The sequence below is a fragment of the Narcine bancroftii genome, chromosome 5, assembly GCF_036971445.1.
Source record: "Narcine bancroftii isolate sNarBan1 chromosome 5, sNarBan1.hap1, whole genome shotgun sequence".
Classification (NCBI taxonomy): Eukaryota; Metazoa; Chordata; class Chondrichthyes; order Torpediniformes; family Narcinidae; genus Narcine; species Narcine bancroftii.
Window position 1 is genome coordinate 50,424,054 of NC_091473.1, and position 21,737 is coordinate 50,445,790.

Genomic DNA, 21,737 nt, shown 5'->3' on the forward strand with positions numbered 1-21,737 from the left:
AAAAAGAGAAAAAAAACCCCAAAAAAGAAGAAAAAACAAATCTGAATTAAAAAAAACTTAAAAAAAAACCTACAGATATAGCTAAACCACGCCGATCACTCCGATCTCATCTTACAGCCCAATTATCATACATAATCATAGAAAGAAAACAGAGCCAGATCAACTCACCACAAATGAAAATATTGAATAAATGGTCGCCAGGTTAACTCAAACTTAGAAGGGGATTCATAGACAGAGTTTCTAATTTTCTCTAAATTTAAACATAGTATAGTTTGGGTAAACCATTGAAAAACAGTGGGAGGATTAACCTCTTTCCAATTCAATAGTATAGATCTTCTAGCCATTAGTGTAAGAAAAGCAATCATACGATCCGCAGGAAGAGATAAATAAGTCAAATCTATCATAGGTAATCCAAAAATTGCAGTAATGGGATGTGGTTGTAAAACCCCTCACTCTAATCATGACCCGTGGTTGCAGGATTTTCACAAGATCACAAGATAAAGGAACAGAAGCCCATCGAGTCCATTCCTTGACTCCACACTAAGCTAAACTATGTTCACATCTAGTTCCAATTTCCAGCCTTCAAAACACTGCCACCTCCTTTAACAGGGCATTTAAAGCCTGTATGGAGCCACCATCATTAGGATTGGAGAGTTGAACCTTTCAGAGCAGCGCTGTGTCTCTGCTCTCCTAAGTCCACACCAGCAGCAGCGCTGCCGTTACAGCAGTTTTGGCAGCACAGCTTTTTTTGGGTAATGTGCATCTGAATAAATGCTCATACAGATGACGATGCCTATCAATGCTGACATATATCGAACTGTGAGCTGCTGGAGGAACTAAGCAAGTCAGATAGCTGTTACGAGACCAAAGGACCCCAAAACCCAGCAGCAATAGACATTCACCAAGACAAGTGGCTTTCAAATCAAAAGTTATTTTTAATCAACTTCAAACATGAAAATAGAATCAAACATTAACTTAACTCTATACTTAACTAACCCAAATTAACTCCCTTCTAGTTCTAAGCGCACGTGTATGCAATGTGTGTGTAAATTCAAGAAAAGTTCTTTGGTTCACAGTTCAATCTCACTTCTTCTTCCAAGTTCTCTGGTTGCAGCAAATCACCATACTGTGCACAGAATTTAACATGTATAAAGTTCACCAGGCTTGGTGCTTGAAAGGTAAATGTTTATCGCTCAGGAAGGTTCTTGTAGGGTTTGCAGAGAGATATTTGTTGCTCCAGGATTTCCTCAACTGAGGTACCACCACTAGTCACCTCTGGGTCTCGCTGACGAAACATGCCCCATCAGGGTCTTCCAGATGGTAACCTCTTTCTTTAAGCTACCACAGAGTTCCATTCCTTCCTCTATTTCAAGAGAAACATCAGACAGATAGCACTTCCAGCCATCTACTTCTCTGGAACTTGCTTTCATCGGTTTCAAACAGTTTTTCCTGGCTTGCACTTTTCAGTTACTTGTCAGTGTCCCACACACTGACTGACTGAGCTGTTAACTCTCTCTCTTTTCCAACTGAAACTCCAAAGAGAGCATGTGACTCATGTCTTGCAAGACCCCCACCTTCTCCAGCAAACAACAGGAGTTCTTTCTTCTTCTCAAGTTGTTATCTTAGGTAAACAATCCAGGTGTGACCTTTCTGTGGACTCTGGCAAAACCCTTGAAAAGAGCTTCCACTAGCCATCATGTCTCCAGTTCCAAACAATGGTCATTCATTTTATGATGTCAGTTCAATTAACACCTAGTTGTGAAAGGTGCTTACATTTTCCAGAGATATTCAGTATTTCTTCAGTCTTTCAATTAAGATCTGTTTCAAAATGTGACCAACTCTATAATCTTATAAATTCTCCCCAAATATTAATATTGTTACATAGCATCTATGGGTGGAAATGGTCAGTCTGACTTGCTGAGTTCCTCCAGCTATCCATGGATACTGTCTGAACTACTCAGTTCCTCCAGAAATTTCTTATTTGCTCATGATTTCAGCATGTGTAGCTTTTGCGTTTCTGGTATGTATTGAATCAGACTAGTATGAGAACCACCATTAGGAAAGGTGGAATGAGAATGGAAGCAGCAAATAGGTATAGATTGCGTGAGAATCCAGTCATTTGCAATGAATTCCAGAGGCTTATAGATTAATAAACAGCTGACTGGTTTTAGATAGAACTTTGATGATTACAGTTAATCAATCTCTGCTTGGCCATCATTACTATCAATGACCTCTTCTGGAATACATTTCTGGAATTGAGCAATGAAAATGAGCAAGTACGCTCCATTCATGTAACAATGCCCTTCCATTTCTGTGCAGTTACTATGAAATTTCCTGGCACAGGCTTCCTTTAGACTTGTAGCATATGAAAAGCTGGAAAGGTTGACTACTCATCCACAACTCCAGCAACACTTGGGACAACTCAGAAATTATGAACATTCATCCACCACCATAATCATTCACCTCACCCCCCGCATCATCAATACATCACATTGGCATTGTGCACATTCTACAAACATATTGAATGAACTCAACAAGGCACATTCAAAAGTGTTACACACACGCATAACCTATACACAATTGGAAGAACAACAGCCACCAACTAAAGTCCCTCCAAGTTTTGCACCATCTGACTCAACCACCACTGATCATCCCATCACGGTTACACTCCTTTCCCTTCCCCCACCCCCCCTCCCCATCCCCTTCTGCCAGATAACAAGAACTGCCAAATTCAGGGGCAGTTTCTTTTTGCTGTTATCAGACTCTTAAATGGACCTCTCACTGGGAAAAGATGGTGCCTTTGCACTGTTTTTAAAAGGTATGTTTCTTTATATGCTTCACTATATTTTTGTACTTTTCTCTATGCTCTGCACTGTTTGACTAAATGTAACACTAGTTGTTTATTAGTTATTCTACTCTCTGGACTATGAATGGACTTGTCTTGAAACTAAAGCTTTTTATGCATCTCAGTACACATAATTACTAACAAATTATAATAGAATTAAAATCCAAAGGCAGATATATCTTAACCACATGGGACACAATGATTCAGAAAAATGTCTCCCAAGGACAAATGTAAATGGGGGTCAAATATCGACCTCCCCAGAGTCTCACGAATAAAGAGAATAATATGCAAGGAATGGTGGTGGAGGTGAAATAGCATTTTACTATAAAATAGATGAAGCAGTAAGTGACCAGAATAGATTTATATTATTTTGAAATTAAAAAAATTCTAATTCTCCTGAAAATATATGAATAACATCAGGAATCATGTTGTATTTAGATGCAGATTTTAATTCCTATTTTTAAAAATATGCTACATGGGATAAGATACAAATTAAGTTGTTTTCAACATATAAATCAAGAAACAGAAGCGAGATAATTACAGCTTTAGTTTTTCATTGAAATGAAGCAGTAACACATCCACACCTCTTTTTGCTGGTAATATTGGTTAAATGTCTCCATATAGGGTCCATATAATCTCCTACACCTTTCTAAACGATTAAATGTTGTTTATTGATTTAATGATCGCTTTTCCATTTTCTTGTTTACAATGGTGCCAGAGTGAAAAATAACTGGCATTATATGAAACTCTTACTCCCAGACTTATCTCTTTGATACTGCACATAGCATCATTAACCAGGAGGTCCTTATCACTTCTACTGCTGATGCAGGGCTGCTGAATGATTCAGACCAGCTTTGTACCAGCTATTAACAGTTATCATTCTTTCTGCTTGCAAGTCTTTAAACACTTCAAAGCTGCTTGTATTGTCAAGTGTCACAACTACCGGTAATTATTTCAGTTGCAAGAATATGCAAAATGATGTCAAATCTGGCATTCAGACCTTTTAAATGTTAAAGATAGGTCCATTAGAATCTGTTATTTGTTTGGTCTTGATCAGGAAGGGAGGGAAAGAGGGAGTTCATTAAGGTCATGGGACATTATCCATTTCAGGAATTCTGTAGTAGTGGATGCTCAGATCTGTAATAGTACAGATTAGAGAAAAGAAAACGAGACACCGTAGGTTGCTTAAATCCAGAACAAAAAATGAGTTGTTGAAGGAACTCGATCAGCCTCTGTGGAAGGAAATGGAGCTTGGTGAAGTGCCTTGAAACAAAATGTTGGTTCTCCATTTCCCCCACACAGATGCTGAGTTTTATTAGCAATTAAAAAAAACACTTGGTTTAGAGTAAATCTCCCTTTACACTCTCGAAAAGTAGACTCTAGGTTTAAAGGTGAAGGTTCCATTATTGTCATGTAATACTAAATTTAGAATGTAGCATACATGAAATTCTATAACTTTGTCTATCATAAGGAAGACAGAGAGTAGCCACTTTGTCAAGCATCCTCGACATTGCATTATTGAACACTCAGTGCAGATCAGATACATAATAAAACTCCCTTAAGCCTGTTCCATCAAATGGTCTCAGGCAGAAATAACAGAGACTAGATACAGAATCTACTGCTGCGAGAACCTGGAAGGAAATGTCAGGAATCTGGTGTTGAGAGCATGAGGTCAACATAGGGGGGCACCAAATAATTTCACAACAGAGTCCTTAGTGCTCCGACAGGATCACTAGACATGGGGAAGAATTGACAAGATAGGTACATGTTGTTTCTAAGCTTTCAATAAAGGGTGGGGGTGGGTATCTAAAGTGCTCACATCATCTCGATGTGAATGGTGGATGATCACTCAGTACAAACAGTATAATTTTTTTCCTTCCAAATCCTGCTGCTTCTGAAAGCTGCATTTAAACCACACAATGAAAGGACCACTTTCTTGTCACTACTGATAGACTTGGTTTGACATTATTCAAGATGATCCAACAGTATAAAAGTGATTTTCCTTCAAAGTACAATATTTCAGCAGCTAGAAGTTGAGATGGATCTGGGGTAGAAATTTAATCTTGGCCAAAGGGGCTAAATACAAATAACATTGGATCCAGTAGTATTATATCTGAAATTCTGTTCACTGATGTATAGAACAATGTGCAATCATTTTCACAAGTTAACCATCATTGTCCAATGGCAGTTTCTTTTCTTTTATATACACCAGTGTAATACTTTAATTGTGAAATGTATTGCATGATACATCTGGTGTCATTGCAAATTCGAGAGAAAAAAATAATTTGCTTCACCGTCTCTTATTCTAGAAACAGGGCTATTCAGCCCTCTGAATATATATTCAGGAATTCAATGAAACTATCACTAATCTGTGATCCAACTACTTATACTCACTTCATGCCTCCATCCTTTAATTCCTTTGGTTAACAAAGCTCTAACAGCTTCATATTTAAAAATACGAATTGTTTTGCATCTTTTGCCTGGAGGAAGAGGTGTGGGGTGGATAATATTCACCCATCTATCAGAAGTATTTCATAACTCTTTCATTCTCTGATGTCACAGATTCACACTGGTAAGTCTACAACAAATTTCCTATGTCCCAAATATCTTTCTTGAGGTATGATTCATTGAATATCTCAGTTTTCAATGTGCAGTCTAACAAGGGGGAATCTATAGCCTTTGGACTTCAATATTCTTATGCATAATTTACCAAGAACAGTCAGACAACATGGTTCTCTTGGGGTGTTTTGAACCTCGGCCACTTTGATTTATTGTCCATTTAGAAAGTTAACTGTTCTAACCTTTATCAGTCTAAAATGGTCTTGTATTGGTCTGCAATGAAATATATCATCCAAAGTTCTTGTGTATTTGCTTTTACACCATCTATAAAACCTGCTGTAACAACTTATTTTCAATTTTGCATTGGTTTTGCATGAGGGATGTCACAAAAAAAATTCATAGATTCTGATAAAAACTCAAAAATAAAACTTTTAGATGATAGAAAACAGGATAAAAATAGAAATAGTCTCTGCTGTGGAAACAGTCGACAATTTGATTATATGGACCCTGTTAACTGTTTCTCTTTTCACAACTGCTGGCCAACCTGCAGTGTTTTGCCAAAATTTTCTATTTTTCATTCAGAGATGTTTATTTGTTGCACCTTCCAAACATTCGGCTAAAATTGTCAGGTGTGACCTGCCCCTTTTATAAATCCAAGCTGGTCTCTTTGATCAATTGGAAAATTACGTCTAATCATTCTACTCTTGATTACAAGTTCTAACATCCCCTTGCCAGACATAAAGCAAACTGCTCTATAATTCCTTTGTTTCTCTCTTTCAATTTTCAAATCTAAAAGGAATGGTTTTAGAAGTGACAGAACTATTCATGATTAAATTGACCACCAACAATGCTTTCCCCAATTTCCTTAAAAATCCTGGGATCTAAACCATTTGGTCCAGGGATTCTATTTCTTTTCTCAAGGCTCCAACCCCACTGCTGTCTTAAATTCTGAGAAAAGTCTACTGCCTCCCTCTCTTGCAATGCTTTTCTGATTCTTGCTTATGTCTTGCTTGGGCACATTCTATTTTACAGTATCATCACACACATTAGATCCTCCCATCTCCACAGTACTCTCATTCGAACACAACCTTTAAATCATCAACTTTTTCAAAACTTTAGATGCAAAGAATAGTTAAAGAACACACCTAAAACAGTTGGACAGAGGAGAATGTCAGCAAGCGGGACATATAAAATATGCCAAAGATGCGCTGGGATACCGAAAAGAGCTGAGAGAAGAAGGCTGGGGCAGAATGGAAAGACAATAGTACAGAGATCATGAAGAACGTCATATTGTGCAAGGTCAGGATTTATTGCTTTTAAATGAATTTGTATCATAGGTATGCAAAAGATTCCATGGTACACTTTGGAACAGCATGAGAACTTCTACCAGCCCCCCAAAAAATGGCGGCGCTATTGGAGCTGCTGTGATGGCAGCACTGCAACTGGTGCAGACCTGGAGAGAGGGAAGCAGAGACATAGCACTACTCTGCAGGGTCCTACTCCCCAGTCCTACTATCAATGGCTTTAAACAGCCTGTTAAAGGAGCTGATGATGTTTTATTTTAAAACCCTTTGATTGTGGGATCTGGGCTCAAGATGATGGCGCCTTTGTTTGGCAGCGGTCTCCAGGGGTTGCAGATGATGTCAAGGAAGCAGAGTACTGGCACAGGGCACCAGACAACAGGGAGAACACCTCCCCCCCAATGAGAATGAGAAGTAGAGGAGACAACATACTGGACCATAACCATGGTGGTGGACTTGTGCGGGGCTCTACGGCTGAAAAAAAACACAGATGGTGGAGGCCTGGATTGTCGATGGTTTGGACTCAAGTCTGCGTGGCTGTAGAGGGCACAGGAGCCCTGGAGACTAGGTGACACTGAAGGGAGTCTTTATGCTTCTCTTTCTCTGACTGTAAGAGGTACTGGGCAATTTCTGCTGATGGCAAATCTTTGTCTGTCTTAGGGCAGACTAAAGGCAATTTGCTGTAATTGTAACAGAGTTAAAAATGGGTTTTAATAATTTCTATTCTCAATTCTATATTTGTGAATTTTATCTTAATGAGATACTTGTATTTATTGTCATTTTAATAATGTTTCCGGTGGGAATGAGTTCAGTAGTGCATATCTCTTGTGCACCTTCTGAGCCCTTCCTTCCTGTTTCTCATACTAACCTTGCTAAGGGTAAGTGGGGGAGATGATTTCTATTGGGCTATTTTAAATGTTTTCCTTGGAAAACATTAATGTAAGTTTTATGGATGTTTTAATCTTTCTGGTGTTTTGACTCCATTACCATGTGCTGGTCATGTGATCAATGTAGGTTTGCTGAGGTTTCACAGTGTAAATTCTGTTATTTTGAATGGTTAGGAGCAAAGGGGTTAAAAAAAAAAAAGGAATAAAACCCAGAAGACAATGATGGCTGTATTATATTGCCTACTAAAGGTAAAGAATTTTCTTGTTAAAAGTATGATTCTAGCAAGTTAATTTTCCTCTGCAGTTTTTAACTTGCCCACCAGGTCCCACTGTTTTCAACTTGTAAATACAGTTCTTATTAAATAGTTTGAAAATATTTTAAAATGCAAAATGTTTTTCTATGCAAATCTTAAAAGCTCTCAGTTAACCCCATGTACACTGAGTTGAGTACATATTGAAATATTAAAAAATAAGGTTATATGTATGTAGTTGAGGAAAAGGATGAATGGGAAAGACATTGCTATTACCTTGCTAAGGGAGCAAAGGGGTTTAAAAAAAAGGAAGAAAACGCAGAAGACAATGGTGGTTGTATTATTTTGTCTTCTAAAGGGAGCAAATCAATGCTGGGAAACAATTCCATGCGTCATCTCTTCTTCTACACCCTATGTAAACCTGTTACATAATATTACATCTGTATTTATTACATGACAATAAAAGAATCTTGACTCTTTCCTGGACAACATTTATCTCTACACCAACATCATTAAAAATATATTAATTGCTCATTGCTGTTTGTGGGAAATTCTTGTGCACAGATTGAATATTACACTTCCTCCATTTCAACAACAACTATGTACCCCATGTCCCCTAATGATCCTCTATCGTCAGTATCTAAGGATGACGAGCAGGCAGCCTTCAGAAGAGTAAATCCAAGGAAAGCATCCAGTCCAGATGGAATATCTGGCTGAATACTGAAAAGCTGAGATGACCAATTTGCTAATGTATTCACAGATATCTTGAACATCTCACTCCACCAGGGTGTGATACCTACCTGTTTCAAACAGGTTTCAATTGTACCAGTGCCCAAGAAGAATGAGGTAACCTGCCATAATGACTACTGACCAGTGGCACTCACATCACAGTGATGAAATGTTTTCATGGGTTGGTGCTGAAGCATACGAGCAGTGACATGGATCTATTCCAATTTGCCTATTGAAGTAACAGACCTATGGCAGATACCACCTCACTGGCTCTAAACAAAGCCCCGCAACCATCATCATGTTAAAACCAATCAGCAAACTTTAAGACCTGGACTTCAATAACCCACTGTATAATTGGATCCTGGATTTCCTCACCTCCAGACCAATCAGCGAGGATTAGTAAGAGCATCTCCTCCACAATCCCCATCAGTACCGGAGCACAACAGGTATGCGTTCTTAGCCCCCCCCCGCTCTACTTGTTTTACACCCATGACTGTGGGGCTCGGTACGACAACACCATCTACAAATTTACTTATGATACCACAGTAGTGGGTTGTATAAAAGAGTCAGCAGACAGGAGGGAGCCTGAAACTTGGCAATGTCTCCAAAACTAAGGAGATGATTGTAGATTTTAGGAAGGGAAACCTATATGACCCAATAATAATTGAAGACTCAGAGGTGGAGAAGTGAGCAAATTTAAATTCCTGGTTGTGACGTTTCACGCAGGGAAGAAGAAGAGGACACACTGAGGGGAGAGAGAGGGCCTGGAGCCCTACATTACAGACTTGATGGAGGCTTCAGAAAATAGAATAAAAATATTAAAAGAACTGTCAGTGGCGATTGGAGAGATTAGGAGGGCTTTTGGGGATTTGTCTGGGAGGATGGCTGAGAGGGTTAAGGAGGTGGAGGATAGGGTAGGGAGATTAGAAAATGATAGAGGTTCCTGGGTAAAAGAGAGAGAAAAGATGTGGGAAAAATTGGATATACTGAAAATTTTAGCTGGAGAAATAATGTACAGATCGTAGGGGTGATGAAGGGAGGAATCAAGTGGCTTTGTTCAAGGAATGGATTCCTAAGGTGTTGGGGCAAGAAAGATTGGGGAGGGGGAGAAAATAAAATAGAAAGGGCCCACTGATTCCTCCTCCCACGACCGGGTCTGGGTCAGAAACCTCACTCTGTCCTGAGTTATTGGGATAGGGAGCGGATTCTTCAAGTGGCAGCTATGGGTATGAGGGAAAGAGGAGATCTGTTGAAGCTTGAAGAGGGTAAAGTCCTTTTTTACCCGAACATCAGTGCAGAACCTCTTTTTTTTTTTTATACAGAGCCCAAGGAGGCAATGAAGTATATAAATACCTCAATTGCCGTCCAGGATGATCCCTGAAGAAAGCCACCAGGGAGAAGTTAAAGATTGTAAATATAGCAACAAAAAAAAATTATTATTGTACTTTGCTTGTTATTATTGTTAAAGCTAAACAGGATTTTTTTGGGAGCTCTTGGGTGATTAGGGAGGCTGTGAGGCTGGTAGATGGGTGCAATGAGCACACTCCAGGATGTTAAGGGAGATGGCGCTAAGGCTTTGTGGTTTGGTACGGGGTGGGGGAAGGAGGTCTGTCTGTATGAGGAGGGTGGGAAAGGGCTGTTTATTATTTCTTTTCTTTTTATCTCTTGTCTTAGTTTTTCCAGAATTCATTTTGAATATGGTTGGTCAGGTCAAAGAGTCACGGAACATGGACTGGGTGAATGACAAGAATCTTGGAAAAAACTTAAGGAAGATGCTCTGAGGTGATGAATGAAACAGTCATATTTCTAAGATTTAATGTCAATAGTTTAAACAGATCTGAGAAGAGGAAGTATCTTAGCACATGTTAAAAAAATGCAATTGGATGTGACTTTTTTTTTACAAGCAACCCATCTCTCGAGTTGGGAACATCAAAAAACTAAAAAGGGGTTGGGTGGGATATGTGATAGTATCCTCCTTTAATTCCAGGGCTAGGAGAGTAGCTATCTTAATAGGAAAAAATGTTCCAGTGAAAGTGGAAGCCACGGTCATAGACCCAGCTGCAAAATTTGTTACGGTGCACTGTCAATTATACTCGGCATCCTGGACACTAATAAATATATATGCAGTCAATTTTGATGATGAAAACTTTGCACAAAATGTGTTTTTAATTTGGCAGAAGGTGGGAAAACATCTTGATTGGAGGGGATTTTAAATTTTGGTTGGACCCAGTCTTGGGCAAGTCTGCAAAGAAAGTAATGAGGGCCAAAGCGGCAAAAATTACCCTGGCCTTCATGAAGGAGCTAAATTTGGTGGATGCCTGGCATCTGAGAGAGAGGAATTACTCAGTCTACTCGAAACAACATGACTTCTACACCAGGATTGATTTGTTTTTGACTTCAGCCCAATTAGAGGGTAGGATTGTGGAAACCAAGATCACAGCGAGGTTGTTATCAGATCATTTGCCCAGGACCCTAACTGTTGTTATGCCAAGTAAACAAACCACAGAGTATAGGTGGCACCTTAACCCGTTGCTGTTGAGAAAACTGGAATTCTGTAGTTATATTAGAGATCAGATAGAAATGTTTTGTGAGACAAACTGTACTACCACTGTCGACAAATTTGTAATATGCGATATGCTAAAAACTTATTTTGAGAGGTCAGATAATTGGATACACCAGAGGTATTAAGAAAGTATACACGAGGGAGGTTAATGAATTGGAACAAGAGATAACTCAATTGGAAAAGGACTACCAGAAGTCTGGCTCAGAGGAAAAGTATAGAATACTAACAAATAATGTAAATGTATAAAATAGAAAAAGCAATATTGAGATCTAAACAAAGATGCTATGAGCTGGGAGAGAGAGTCCAATCTTGGCAGTTGAGGGCAAAAGAAACCTCAAGAACAATTAATGTGATTTAAAATGCGGCAGGCAGGATTTTATACAAGGCAAAGGAAATTAATGAAACATTTAGACAGTTTTATATGGAACTGTATAAAACTGCGTCAATGGGTGACTGAAAAAAAATGGATGAATTCTTGTCTAAATTGGAATTGCCAAACTTGTACCCAGAAGAATGGGAAGGATTATATACTCCCTTTTCTGAGGAAGAGATAGGAAAAGCACTGAGCTCGTTACAAGCTAATAAATCTCCAGCAGAGGATGGGTTCCCTCCTGAATTTTATAGAGATTTTAAGGATCTCTTGATGCCCCTACTCAAGGAGATGGTGGACCAAGTGGCAAGACCCATTCTCTCCTGGAGTCTTTCTCAACAGTAATAATCGTAGTGATTCCCAAAAAGGACAGGGATCCATTGAAGCCATCCTCTTATAGGCCTATCTCACTTCTGAATACAGACTATAAGATAATAGCCAAAGCCTTAGAAAATAAATTGGCTATATATTTGCCAAAGTTAACAAACCCAGATCAGGCAGAGTTTGTATAGAAAAGTAGATTAATTAATATAATACATATAGCACAGTCAAAGGCTGACTTGAGCGTAGCCATGGCTCTGGATGCAGACAAGGCCTTTGACAAGATGAAGTGGCATTTCTTGATTAAAGTGCTGGAAAAGTTTGATTTGGGGCGATCATTTATAAATTAGATCAATGGGCTGTATCATAAATCCAGGGGCAAAATTGTTACCAACAGGCAAACATCTCCAGCCTTCCCACTAACCAGGTCTTGTAGACAAGGTTGTCTGCTGATCCCGGCTCCATTAATATTGACTATTGAACCGTTGGCAGAAGCCATCCGCCAGAACCTGGGTATTAAGGGACTTAGAGTGAGCTAGGAAGAACACAAAATGTATTTATTTGCCAATGATGTGTTGATACTTGACAGAACTGGCAAGGTCATTGGCCAAGTTGCAAACCACACTGGAAGATTATGATAAAATTTCTGGATACAAGATCGATTACGATAAGAGTGAAATATAGCCACAATCAAAAGGGGACTATAAAGAATATCAGCAGGAAATTAAGTTCAAGTGGCCACAAAAGGGGATTAAGTATCAGGATAAGGGTTGACAATAATTTATAGAATTTATATAAACTGAATGATCTCCTTCTGCTTGGAAGGATTGAGGAGGAACTGCACAGGTGGATGAACCTGGCTGCAGGGTTAACTGTATTAAAAGGAATGTGATGCCAAGGCTGCAATACCTCTTTCAATCTTTGCCCATGCCATTGCCCCAGAGTTTTTAAAACACTCAACGGATGTATTAGGCAATTTTTTGGAGGGGAAAAACAGATTAAAATCTGAGAATTCCAGACTTCAAAAAAATACTATTGGGCAGCCCAGTTGAGGTTTTTCACCTTGCTCTTTGAGTGAGATGGCATACCCTCCTGGGCACAAAATTGATCTACACACAGTAGGAGAGAAGATGGCAGTAGAGTTTATATACAAATTGGACACTAAATTGGTATCGGGGAAAAACAGACAGTCCCATACTAAAATGCATAATTCAAATATGACAAAAGATAAACCATATCATTGGGTTAAAAAATAGGTTGTCCCCTAAAACCCCCTTAAACCAGAATAAATTCATTCATATGACCATGGGTAACTAGATCCTGGACATTGGACACCTAATGCCATAAAGGGATCAGATGCATTGAGGATTGTTCTAAGAAGGGGCAGCTCTTGTTATTTGAACAGTTGAGGACCAAATATGATTTGCCTAATAAAATTATTTTCTGCTACCTTAGCTAAGATCTTTCTTAAGGGATAATTTGGGACCATCTATGGCCTGCCCATGTGTAGTAATATGGAGACTCTAATTCGATATGGGATCACAAGCAAATTCATCTCTGCTATGTACCTCCTGTTCCAAAAAGAGGGTCTGAAACCAGGCCTCCATAAATCAAGGCAAAAATGGGAGTCAGAATTGGAAACAACAATTCAACAGCGGCGCTGGTCCGACTTATGTCGGGACAGCATAACAGTAGTCATTAATGCTAGATATAGGCTGGAGCAGTACAATTTCCTGCACCAGCTACATCTTACACTGCAAAAATTACACAAAGCAAAATCAGAAATCTCAAAATTGTGTTTTAGATGCGGTGTAGAGACAGGAACCCTTGTACATTCAATCTGGCTATGCACCAAGATGAGACCCTTTTGGGTAGATCTAGGGGATATATTGGAGAAAATTACAGGGGTGGACTTTCCGCAGGACCCAGAGCTGTTCCTGCTGGGGAATATCAAGGACATGAGTTTGAGATTTTCCAAATATCAAATTCAATTTGTAAAGGTCGTGTTGGTTGTGGCCAGGAGAGGTATAGCAGTTACCTGCAGTCTGACTCCCAGCTGAGCACCACACGTTGCAGCATAGAGATGCAGAGCTGTGTTCCTCTGCAGAAAATTGCCTATAATCTGAGGGGGAGGTACAGCACATACATTGAAGTGTAGCAGCCGTACTTGCGGTATATTGAAACACCGCAATATTCAACCCCCCCGTCACCACTTCTTTTCTTTAAAAGGAGCAGTGGATAGTAAGTTCATGCCAGTCCCGAAATGTCAGGATGGAAGAAATGACTCTGAGACCCGATATTGTCTCTTTTTGTTTTGTATTTTCAGTGTACTTTAGGTTCTTTGGGTATCTTCTTGGGCTATGTTAATTTTGGGTTATTTCCATGACCTGTTTCTAATCATTGTTATTTTGATGTGTTTTATTTTCTTTTTTATAATTAGTATGTGCTTGTTGATTTATTGTTTTTGGGAGGGGGTGAGGGATGGGAGGGGGAAGGGGAAAAAATAAAAAAAAAGACTTGGTATATTATACTCTGTAAAAAAGAGACCAATATTCTCCTGTGCTATTTGAAATGTATAAGTTTGTGAAATCAAATAAAACATTTTTAAAAATCAGTAAATAATAATTGGCTTGAGATATTCATTGGCAACGACTTTACAATAATAGAATTTTCTCTATAAAACATTTGGTAAATTCAGCACCTTATGTCAGCCCAGAAAGAGATTTCAGTTGTTGAGACTGCCATCAGTACTCTAACCTAGCAAGGCCCCAAATAATTTGGCCCAATGTTTTCATCCTTTAAATTTTATGGCAATGGAGAGAAAGCATTTCCCTTGAATGGACCAAAGCAATTTCCATGTGAAAACATCGATTCATTGTTTCCATTGGCCAAAGAGGCTGTGAATTGAACACCGCCAGCATTCTGCATAAATATGTTTTTCCCTCATATTCCACTGTATCATTTCCTCATCAGTTTATAAATCTGTTCCTTGCTCCTCAAATTATGCATAAATAAGAATCACATCTCTCATTATAACCTTGCACACCTCTGTTCTCCTCTCAATCTTTGATTCAAGATCCAAATTCCTGACCTAGAAAACTACATCTCTTAATCCAGGAAGCCTTCTACTCTCAAAGACCTTCACATCCTTCAAATGTGAATGGCCACAATGGTGAGATACTGTGAGACTCTAGGTACTTCAAGGGACACAGGTCAGTCCCAGCAAAGGATCTGGGAGTGGGAAAGGCAACATTTTCTCCTTTATTTCGTGCCATTTAGATCCAAAAAGCCACACATACCTGCATCATCTCATCAGGTGTGTAAAGCATGGTTCTGATGATCATCACCCGGTCCAAAAGATCAAGTGGAATTCCATGTGGAGATACAATATCTTCTGTACCCCTGGAAAAATGCAATTTTAATTTCAATAAACAGTCCATAACTATTCGAAAGCTACAGCTCATTTGGCCACATGCCTAAAATTCCACACCAACTTCAGAACAAAGCAGTTTTACTTAAAAAAAAAGAATTAAAAAGTAATAAAACAGCTATTTAAGTAGACCTCATTTTCCATTTAGATTATGAATTGAATTATAAATTGCATGTAAAAGTTGTCAAGTCCTAGTAATTCCATTTAATTAATTGCATTACATTAAATTTACATATATATTAAAATTTCAAGCATTTCAATCCATCTCAGTGCTGACACTAATGGAGTTCAAAGCAATCTTTGTTTTTGTTTTAAAAGCACATTTATGCCACTAGAAGTAAATCACAAAAATCTGTAGACTCCATGGTTGAAGAAAAAACACAAAATGTTGGAGAAGCTCAGCAGGTATGTAGCAAAGGCAAAGATACATCACCAATGTTTCGAGCTTAATGACGAAGCCCAAAACATTGGTTATGGGTTCTGCTTCTCTGCCTTTGTTATATAAAGGACACTGACCTGCTGAGCTTCTCCAACATTTTGTGTTTTTATTTCAACCACTAGATGGTGGTACGGTAACATGATCACAGGAATCTCCAATCTGTTCCACCTATTCCCTTGGACAAGAAAACCATCAAAATTAATTAGCAAACATGATAGCATAATTGGCAAGGCATCCCTCTGTCAGCCACAACACAATGGTAAATGGTCTTGTAATGTTGAGATTAAATTGAAAACCTGAGCACTGCATACATTCCCGCCACAATAGTGTGTAACACCACCACCCACCCCCCCAAAAAAAAAACATGTCAGGTGATAATGGGCTGCAGATGCTGGAAAGGTGCCTGGTTAGTTTCATGGGATCTGCTGAATTATTAGATCTCAGCTTGGGTGGTCTTTGGAATACAAATAGTCTCTGGATTCCTTCAGCTGTGGTTGAGCAAGAGTGCAGAAAAAAAATTAAAATGGCAGATACTGAAAGTCTGAAATAAAAGCAAGACACAAGAAGTACTCAGAAGGGCCGGGAATATCTGTGGAGAAATCAGAATTAACATTTTGGATCAATATCTAATTCTGATGAAGGGCCATTGCACTGAAGTGTTAACTCAGTTTCTCTCTCTCTGGATGCTGCTTCACCTGAACCATGTTACTGTGGGAGGAATAGATTGATCAATAATGATCAAGTGACAAAAGGAGTGGCTACAAAGTCACACAGTTTGCTTCCATGCCCTTTACAGTCTTTTAGATGGGGAAAAAAAATTAAAAGCATTGAAATACATGTGGATATTGCAATCGGGATTCTTGAAATTATTCCAGCTGGGTGCATTTTAGAGCAAAATAATAACCTTCCTTTTCCTTGTCAAATGTGAAATTTGTACCTTTACAATTAATCCTTTGAATAAGGTCTCACAAGGCTGACTGTGTGTATAGATTGTACTCTGTGAGAACCAGAGACTTTAGAACATTGCAAATGAAAATGGAAGAGAAAGAAATTGAATGCATGGCATGATTAGAAAACTTCACCCGAGTTCACTGTGGCAAAATAGTCATGGTGAATTGTATTTATGCCCAGTAACACTAAATGACAGCACCTCATAAGATCTCTCTGTCCTGGTCTTTACTTCTAAAAACAATTCTCTTATGTCATAAAACTGCACTATCCATTACACAGAAGCTAGAATCATTTACACTGCAGTCACAAGTGGCTGTTCAAGCTAGAATTGAGCAAAGAACAATTTTCTGGAAGAACTCAGTGGATTGAATACTAACAGTGGGGGCAACAAATTGTTCATATTTCAGGTCAAGTCCCTACATCGGGGCTGATTGTGAGAGGGAAGATACCCAGTATAAGGAAGAGACAGTGGGATGGGCAAGATAGACCAGTAGAGGATTGGTGAACTAGGGAGGAGTGCTAATGTGCACTTTCATCAGATTCCAGCATGAGTAGCTTATCTTCATGCTAATCCTCTCTACCAGTTGAATCCACCTTCAGCCTCCCTTGGCCCATCTTGTACTTATCCTTTCTTTGCATTTGGTACCCATCAATCATCTGCCTCAATCTCACAACTCACCCCTCCTCCTACCCATTTGCCCAACATCCTTCACCCCTCCATAGTCCTATTATATCCACATTTCTTACTGTGTCAATGTAGGAGTAATTTTGAGAACTGTTTTCATTGAGAAAAATCAAAAGAGGGAAGGCAGCTATAAATAATTCAAGAGAAATCAGAACCTGGATGTGATCAAGAAACAAATGAATGCATTTTCTCAGCTGCCCTTAATTTTAATCTTATCCGTGGTAGATAGCCAGGGTTATATTGTGACTTCAAAAGGGGTGCAACAGATTGGTTATTCTTTACCAAATTCCCCCAATGTTGGGCTGATCTGCTGAGTCCCTCCAGCTTCTCATTGTTTGGTCATGGAGTTCAGCAACTGCAGTTCTTACATCTCCCTCATTTTATTTCCATTGGTTCTAAAGGAACATGTGTAGTTTCCAGAACAGGCAAATTATTGGACAGATGATTAAAGTAATTATCTCTCCCCCTTTTGCATCATACTTCTGTGGTGAAGTAGCTATGAATAATTTCAGGGATATCTTACCGAATAATGCAGTTTCCTCGGTTTGTAGCAAAAATAACAATCGGGGCAATGCTGGATTCAAGAGCTCGGTGCAAGTAAGTGAAGCACTCAATGTCAAGCATAGGCACTTCATCAATGAAGAGGACCCCTGGAACCAACTCAGCAATGCCTTGATCGATGTACTTGTTAACAACCTTATTAATTTCACCTCGTAGCTTGTCTGCAATACAAAAGTTAATATTCAATTCCAGGAACTGAAATTAATTACAAAAGCTTTCATTTTACAGACTGAACTATATTAAAGTAAAGCTAAGACCACTGCTTGTAAGTCCTCTTTGTCGAGCTGTAGTTCAGTCACAAACATCCAGAAAGTCATTTCCCTCCATACAACAATATTGTGGGAGAATATATATACAGTAGACAGTCTACAATTTTGTCATTTGGTACAATATAGTAAAGACCAGATGATTTTAAGGCTGAACTAGGTAGGCCACTATTAGTTTCTGTGTTTATGGTCTACCAAGGGAAAAGAAAGCATGATTTCAGACTGCCATTCAGCACCCAGTGCAGACAGGGTCACACAGAAGTAAGCTTAGCCATGTTTGCGTCTATTCTTGGATTAGCTTGCTAAAGAGCCCAACTCATCAAGGAAGATGGAGCTAGATAATGGTAGACCTTCTCAGAGAAGCATCTCAGGAGAAGAAGATATGTTAAAAATAAATGCTTGTACTATGGAGTAGGAGCTGGTGTTGTAAAAATCCACATGCCCAACCTCTAGTTCAGATGGTCTACTCTATAGAAGACGTGCAATGGAAAGAAAGTTAAAATATTTATAAAGTGATCATAGTTCTACGATGTATGAAATTGATATGGAAAACCATAGGACTGGTCCACAATTTAAAGTCAGAAATTGGGGAATGGTTAATTTTGATGACAAGGTTACTTGTCCACTTGATTGGGAGAAGCTGTCAGCAAATCAAAGGACGTTGGGCAAGTTGGGGGCTTTTAAAAGTGAGTTGGGAAAGTTCAGGGTGAACATGTTCATGAAGGGCAAATTTCACAGGATTAGGGACACTGATTAACAAAGAAAATGGAGACTCTAGTTAGGAAAATGAATGAAGCATGTGTCAGGTAATTGGCAATGGGATCCAGCAAATCTGTTGCGAACACAAGAATTTAAAAAATTTAATTAAAAACACATTAGACATACAGCATGGTAACAGTCCATCCAGCCAACAAGGCAATGCCACACAAATAATCCAATTAACCTACAACCCCTATACGTTTTGAAGGGTGGGAAGAAACCAGAATACTTGGAGGAAATCCACAAGAACAGGGGAAGAATGTACAAACTCCTTACAGAAGCTGCAGATTTAAACCTGTTCCTATGAGGCTTTAGTTAACCACTACGCTAACTGAGGTGCCCAATGAGGGAGTTCACCCAAGAAGGAAATCAGGCAGGCAGAAAGGCAACAAGATACAGTATCCTTGGCTGAAAGGCAGAGGTCAATCACAAGACATTCTCTTAAGTATATTAAAAGCAAAAGGATAACTACAGAAAGAATAAATCTAATGAGCATCAATGTGGTCATCTTCAGTAAATGGGTGAGGACTTAAATAAATACTTTGTAATGGCACGCTGCTGTGGCAATTGGGCTGGCGGTCTGGGTGGTGAGCATAACAAAGAGCCAGCAGACTGCCCAGTGGCATGATTAGCAAAATTAGACACGTACAGCATGGATAGTGAAGAAGGTTGTTTGTTACTGCAGGATTGAAATGAACTGGGAAAGTGGGGAAAGAAATGGCAGATGCAACTTAACCAAGACATGTGTAAATGATGCTGGACAAAGTGGAAACTCTCTGTCTGCCTTATGGTAGACAAAAGTTAAAGAATTTCACATATGTTACACTCTAAATGGAACCTTTAACCTTTACCTTAAGGAAGTTAAAAATAGGACACACACCTGAATGGCTGGGCCCTGGACAGTCTTGTAGAACAAAAAGACCAACAGGTACAAGAACATAATTGCTGAAATCCTCAGCAATTGGTACTCCTCCTTGAGTACTGAGGAGGGAGATAGTCAGACTAAGGAAGACAGAGGTGTAGGGTGAGCCTCTGTAGCCCAGAAAGGTAGGGATAGGAGAAAAAGGGCGATAGTTATAGGGGATTCGATGATCAGAGGGACTGATAGGGATTTTTGTGGACACGATAAAGAAAACTGATTGGTGGCTTGCCTCCCTGGTGCCAGGGTCTGGGATGTAATTATGTGTCTCCAGAACATCTAAAAGGGGAAGGTAAAGAGCCTGAAGTCATGGTACATGTTGGTACCAACGATGTTGGAAGGAAGGAGGAAGTCGTCTTGCAGAATGAATATAGGGAGTTAGGTAGGGAGCTCAGAAGAAGGACCCCTAAGGGTGTAATCTCTGGATTGCTTCCTGTGCCATGCAACAGTGAGGGCAGGAATAGAATCAGATGGAGGTTAAATACGTGGCTAAAGGGGTGGAGTAAGAGACAGGGATTCAAGTTCTTGGACCACTGGGACATTTTTTGGGGGAGATGGGACCTATACCGTAATGATGGGTTACATCTGAATCCTAGAGGGACCAGACTCCTAGCAGGGGCATTTGCTAGGGCTGCCAGGGGAGCTTTAAACTAGTATGGTTGGGGACAGAGGTTCTCTTGGCTTGGCTTCGCGGACAAAGATTTATAGAGGGGGTAAAAGTCCACGTCAGCTGCAGGCTCGTTTGTGGCTGACAAGTCCGATGCGAAGTCGAAGGTCTTCGAGTGGGGGAAGGCCAGATTTGAAGAAATGAGAAGGGATTTGCAGAGTTGTGTGGGCTGATCTTTTTGCTGGAAAGGATGTAGAGGAAAATTAGATGGTATTTAAAGGTGAGATTTTGAGAGTACAGGATCTTTATGTTCCAGTCCGGCCGAAAGGTTTTCTAGAAAAATTAGGAAGTTGGTTCGGCATAAGAGGGAGACCTATACTAAATATAAGAAACAAAAGATTGATGAAATGTATGATCGATACTTAGATTCCAAAAAGAACCTTAAGAGGGAAATTAGAAAGGCATAAACATGGTATGAGTTGTCCATAGCTAATAAGGTGAAAGTGAATCCTAAGGGTTTTAACAGATACGTGAACAGTAAAAGGAGGGTTAAAGATAGAGTAGGTCCATTGGAAAATGGGAACGGTGGACTATGTGAGGAACCGTAAGAGATGGGGGAGATATTGAACGATTTTTTTCTCGCCTGGAATCACGAGGGAAAGGGACATAAAGTGAGATAAGTGAGGCGAATGGCTTAGTTATGGAAAGGATAGGATTTAGTAAAGAGAGGGATTTGGAGCTTCTAGGATCAATAAAGGTGGATGTCTCCTGGTCCTGATGGGATTTTTCCCAGGACATAAGGGAGGTCAGGGAGCAAATAGCTGAGGCTCTGACAGTGATTTTTCAACGATCACTGGAGGAGGGTGTGGTGCCGTGGGATTGGAGGGTTGCAAATGTAGTTCCGTTGTTTAAAAAAGGCACAAGGTGCAGGCCAAGTAATTATTGGCAGTAAGTTTGACTTCAGTGGTGGGAAAAGTTATGGAGGGTATTCTTAGAGATAGTATGTACAAATATCTGAATAGGCAGGGATTGATCAGGGGCACCCATGATGGGTTTGAGAGGGAAAAGTCATGTTTGATGAATCTTGTTGAATTTTTTGCAAAGAGGTGACAAGAAAAGTGGATGAAGGTAGGGCGGTTGACGTGATCTATTTGGATTTTAGTAAGGCTTTTGATAAGGTTCCGCATGTAAGGTTAGTAAGGAAGGTTCAGTCACTAGGGATTAATAGAGAGATAGTGAGATGGGTTCAGAGGTGGCTGGAAGATAGAGAGCAGAGAGTCATGGTGGACAACTG

At 39.5% G+C, this 21,737-nt stretch overlaps 1 protein-coding gene across 2 annotated transcripts in view; it reads right to left on the bottom strand.

Moving 5' to 3' along the window:
- Positions 1 to 21,737, bottom strand: part of ruvbl1 (RuvB-like AAA ATPase 1) — a 110,186-nt gene that overhangs the window by 17,746 nt on the left and 70,703 nt on the right. For both annotated transcript variants that reach the window (XM_069937401.1, XM_069937400.1), the window contains 2 exons: positions 17,855 to 18,053; positions 15,126 to 15,228 (listed from right to left, as the gene is read on the bottom strand). In XM_069937401.1, the coding sequence (XP_069793502.1) occupies positions 15,126 to 15,228; positions 17,855 to 18,053 (302 nt within the window). The remainder of the gene's footprint in view (positions 1 to 15,125; positions 15,229 to 17,854; positions 18,054 to 21,737) is intronic.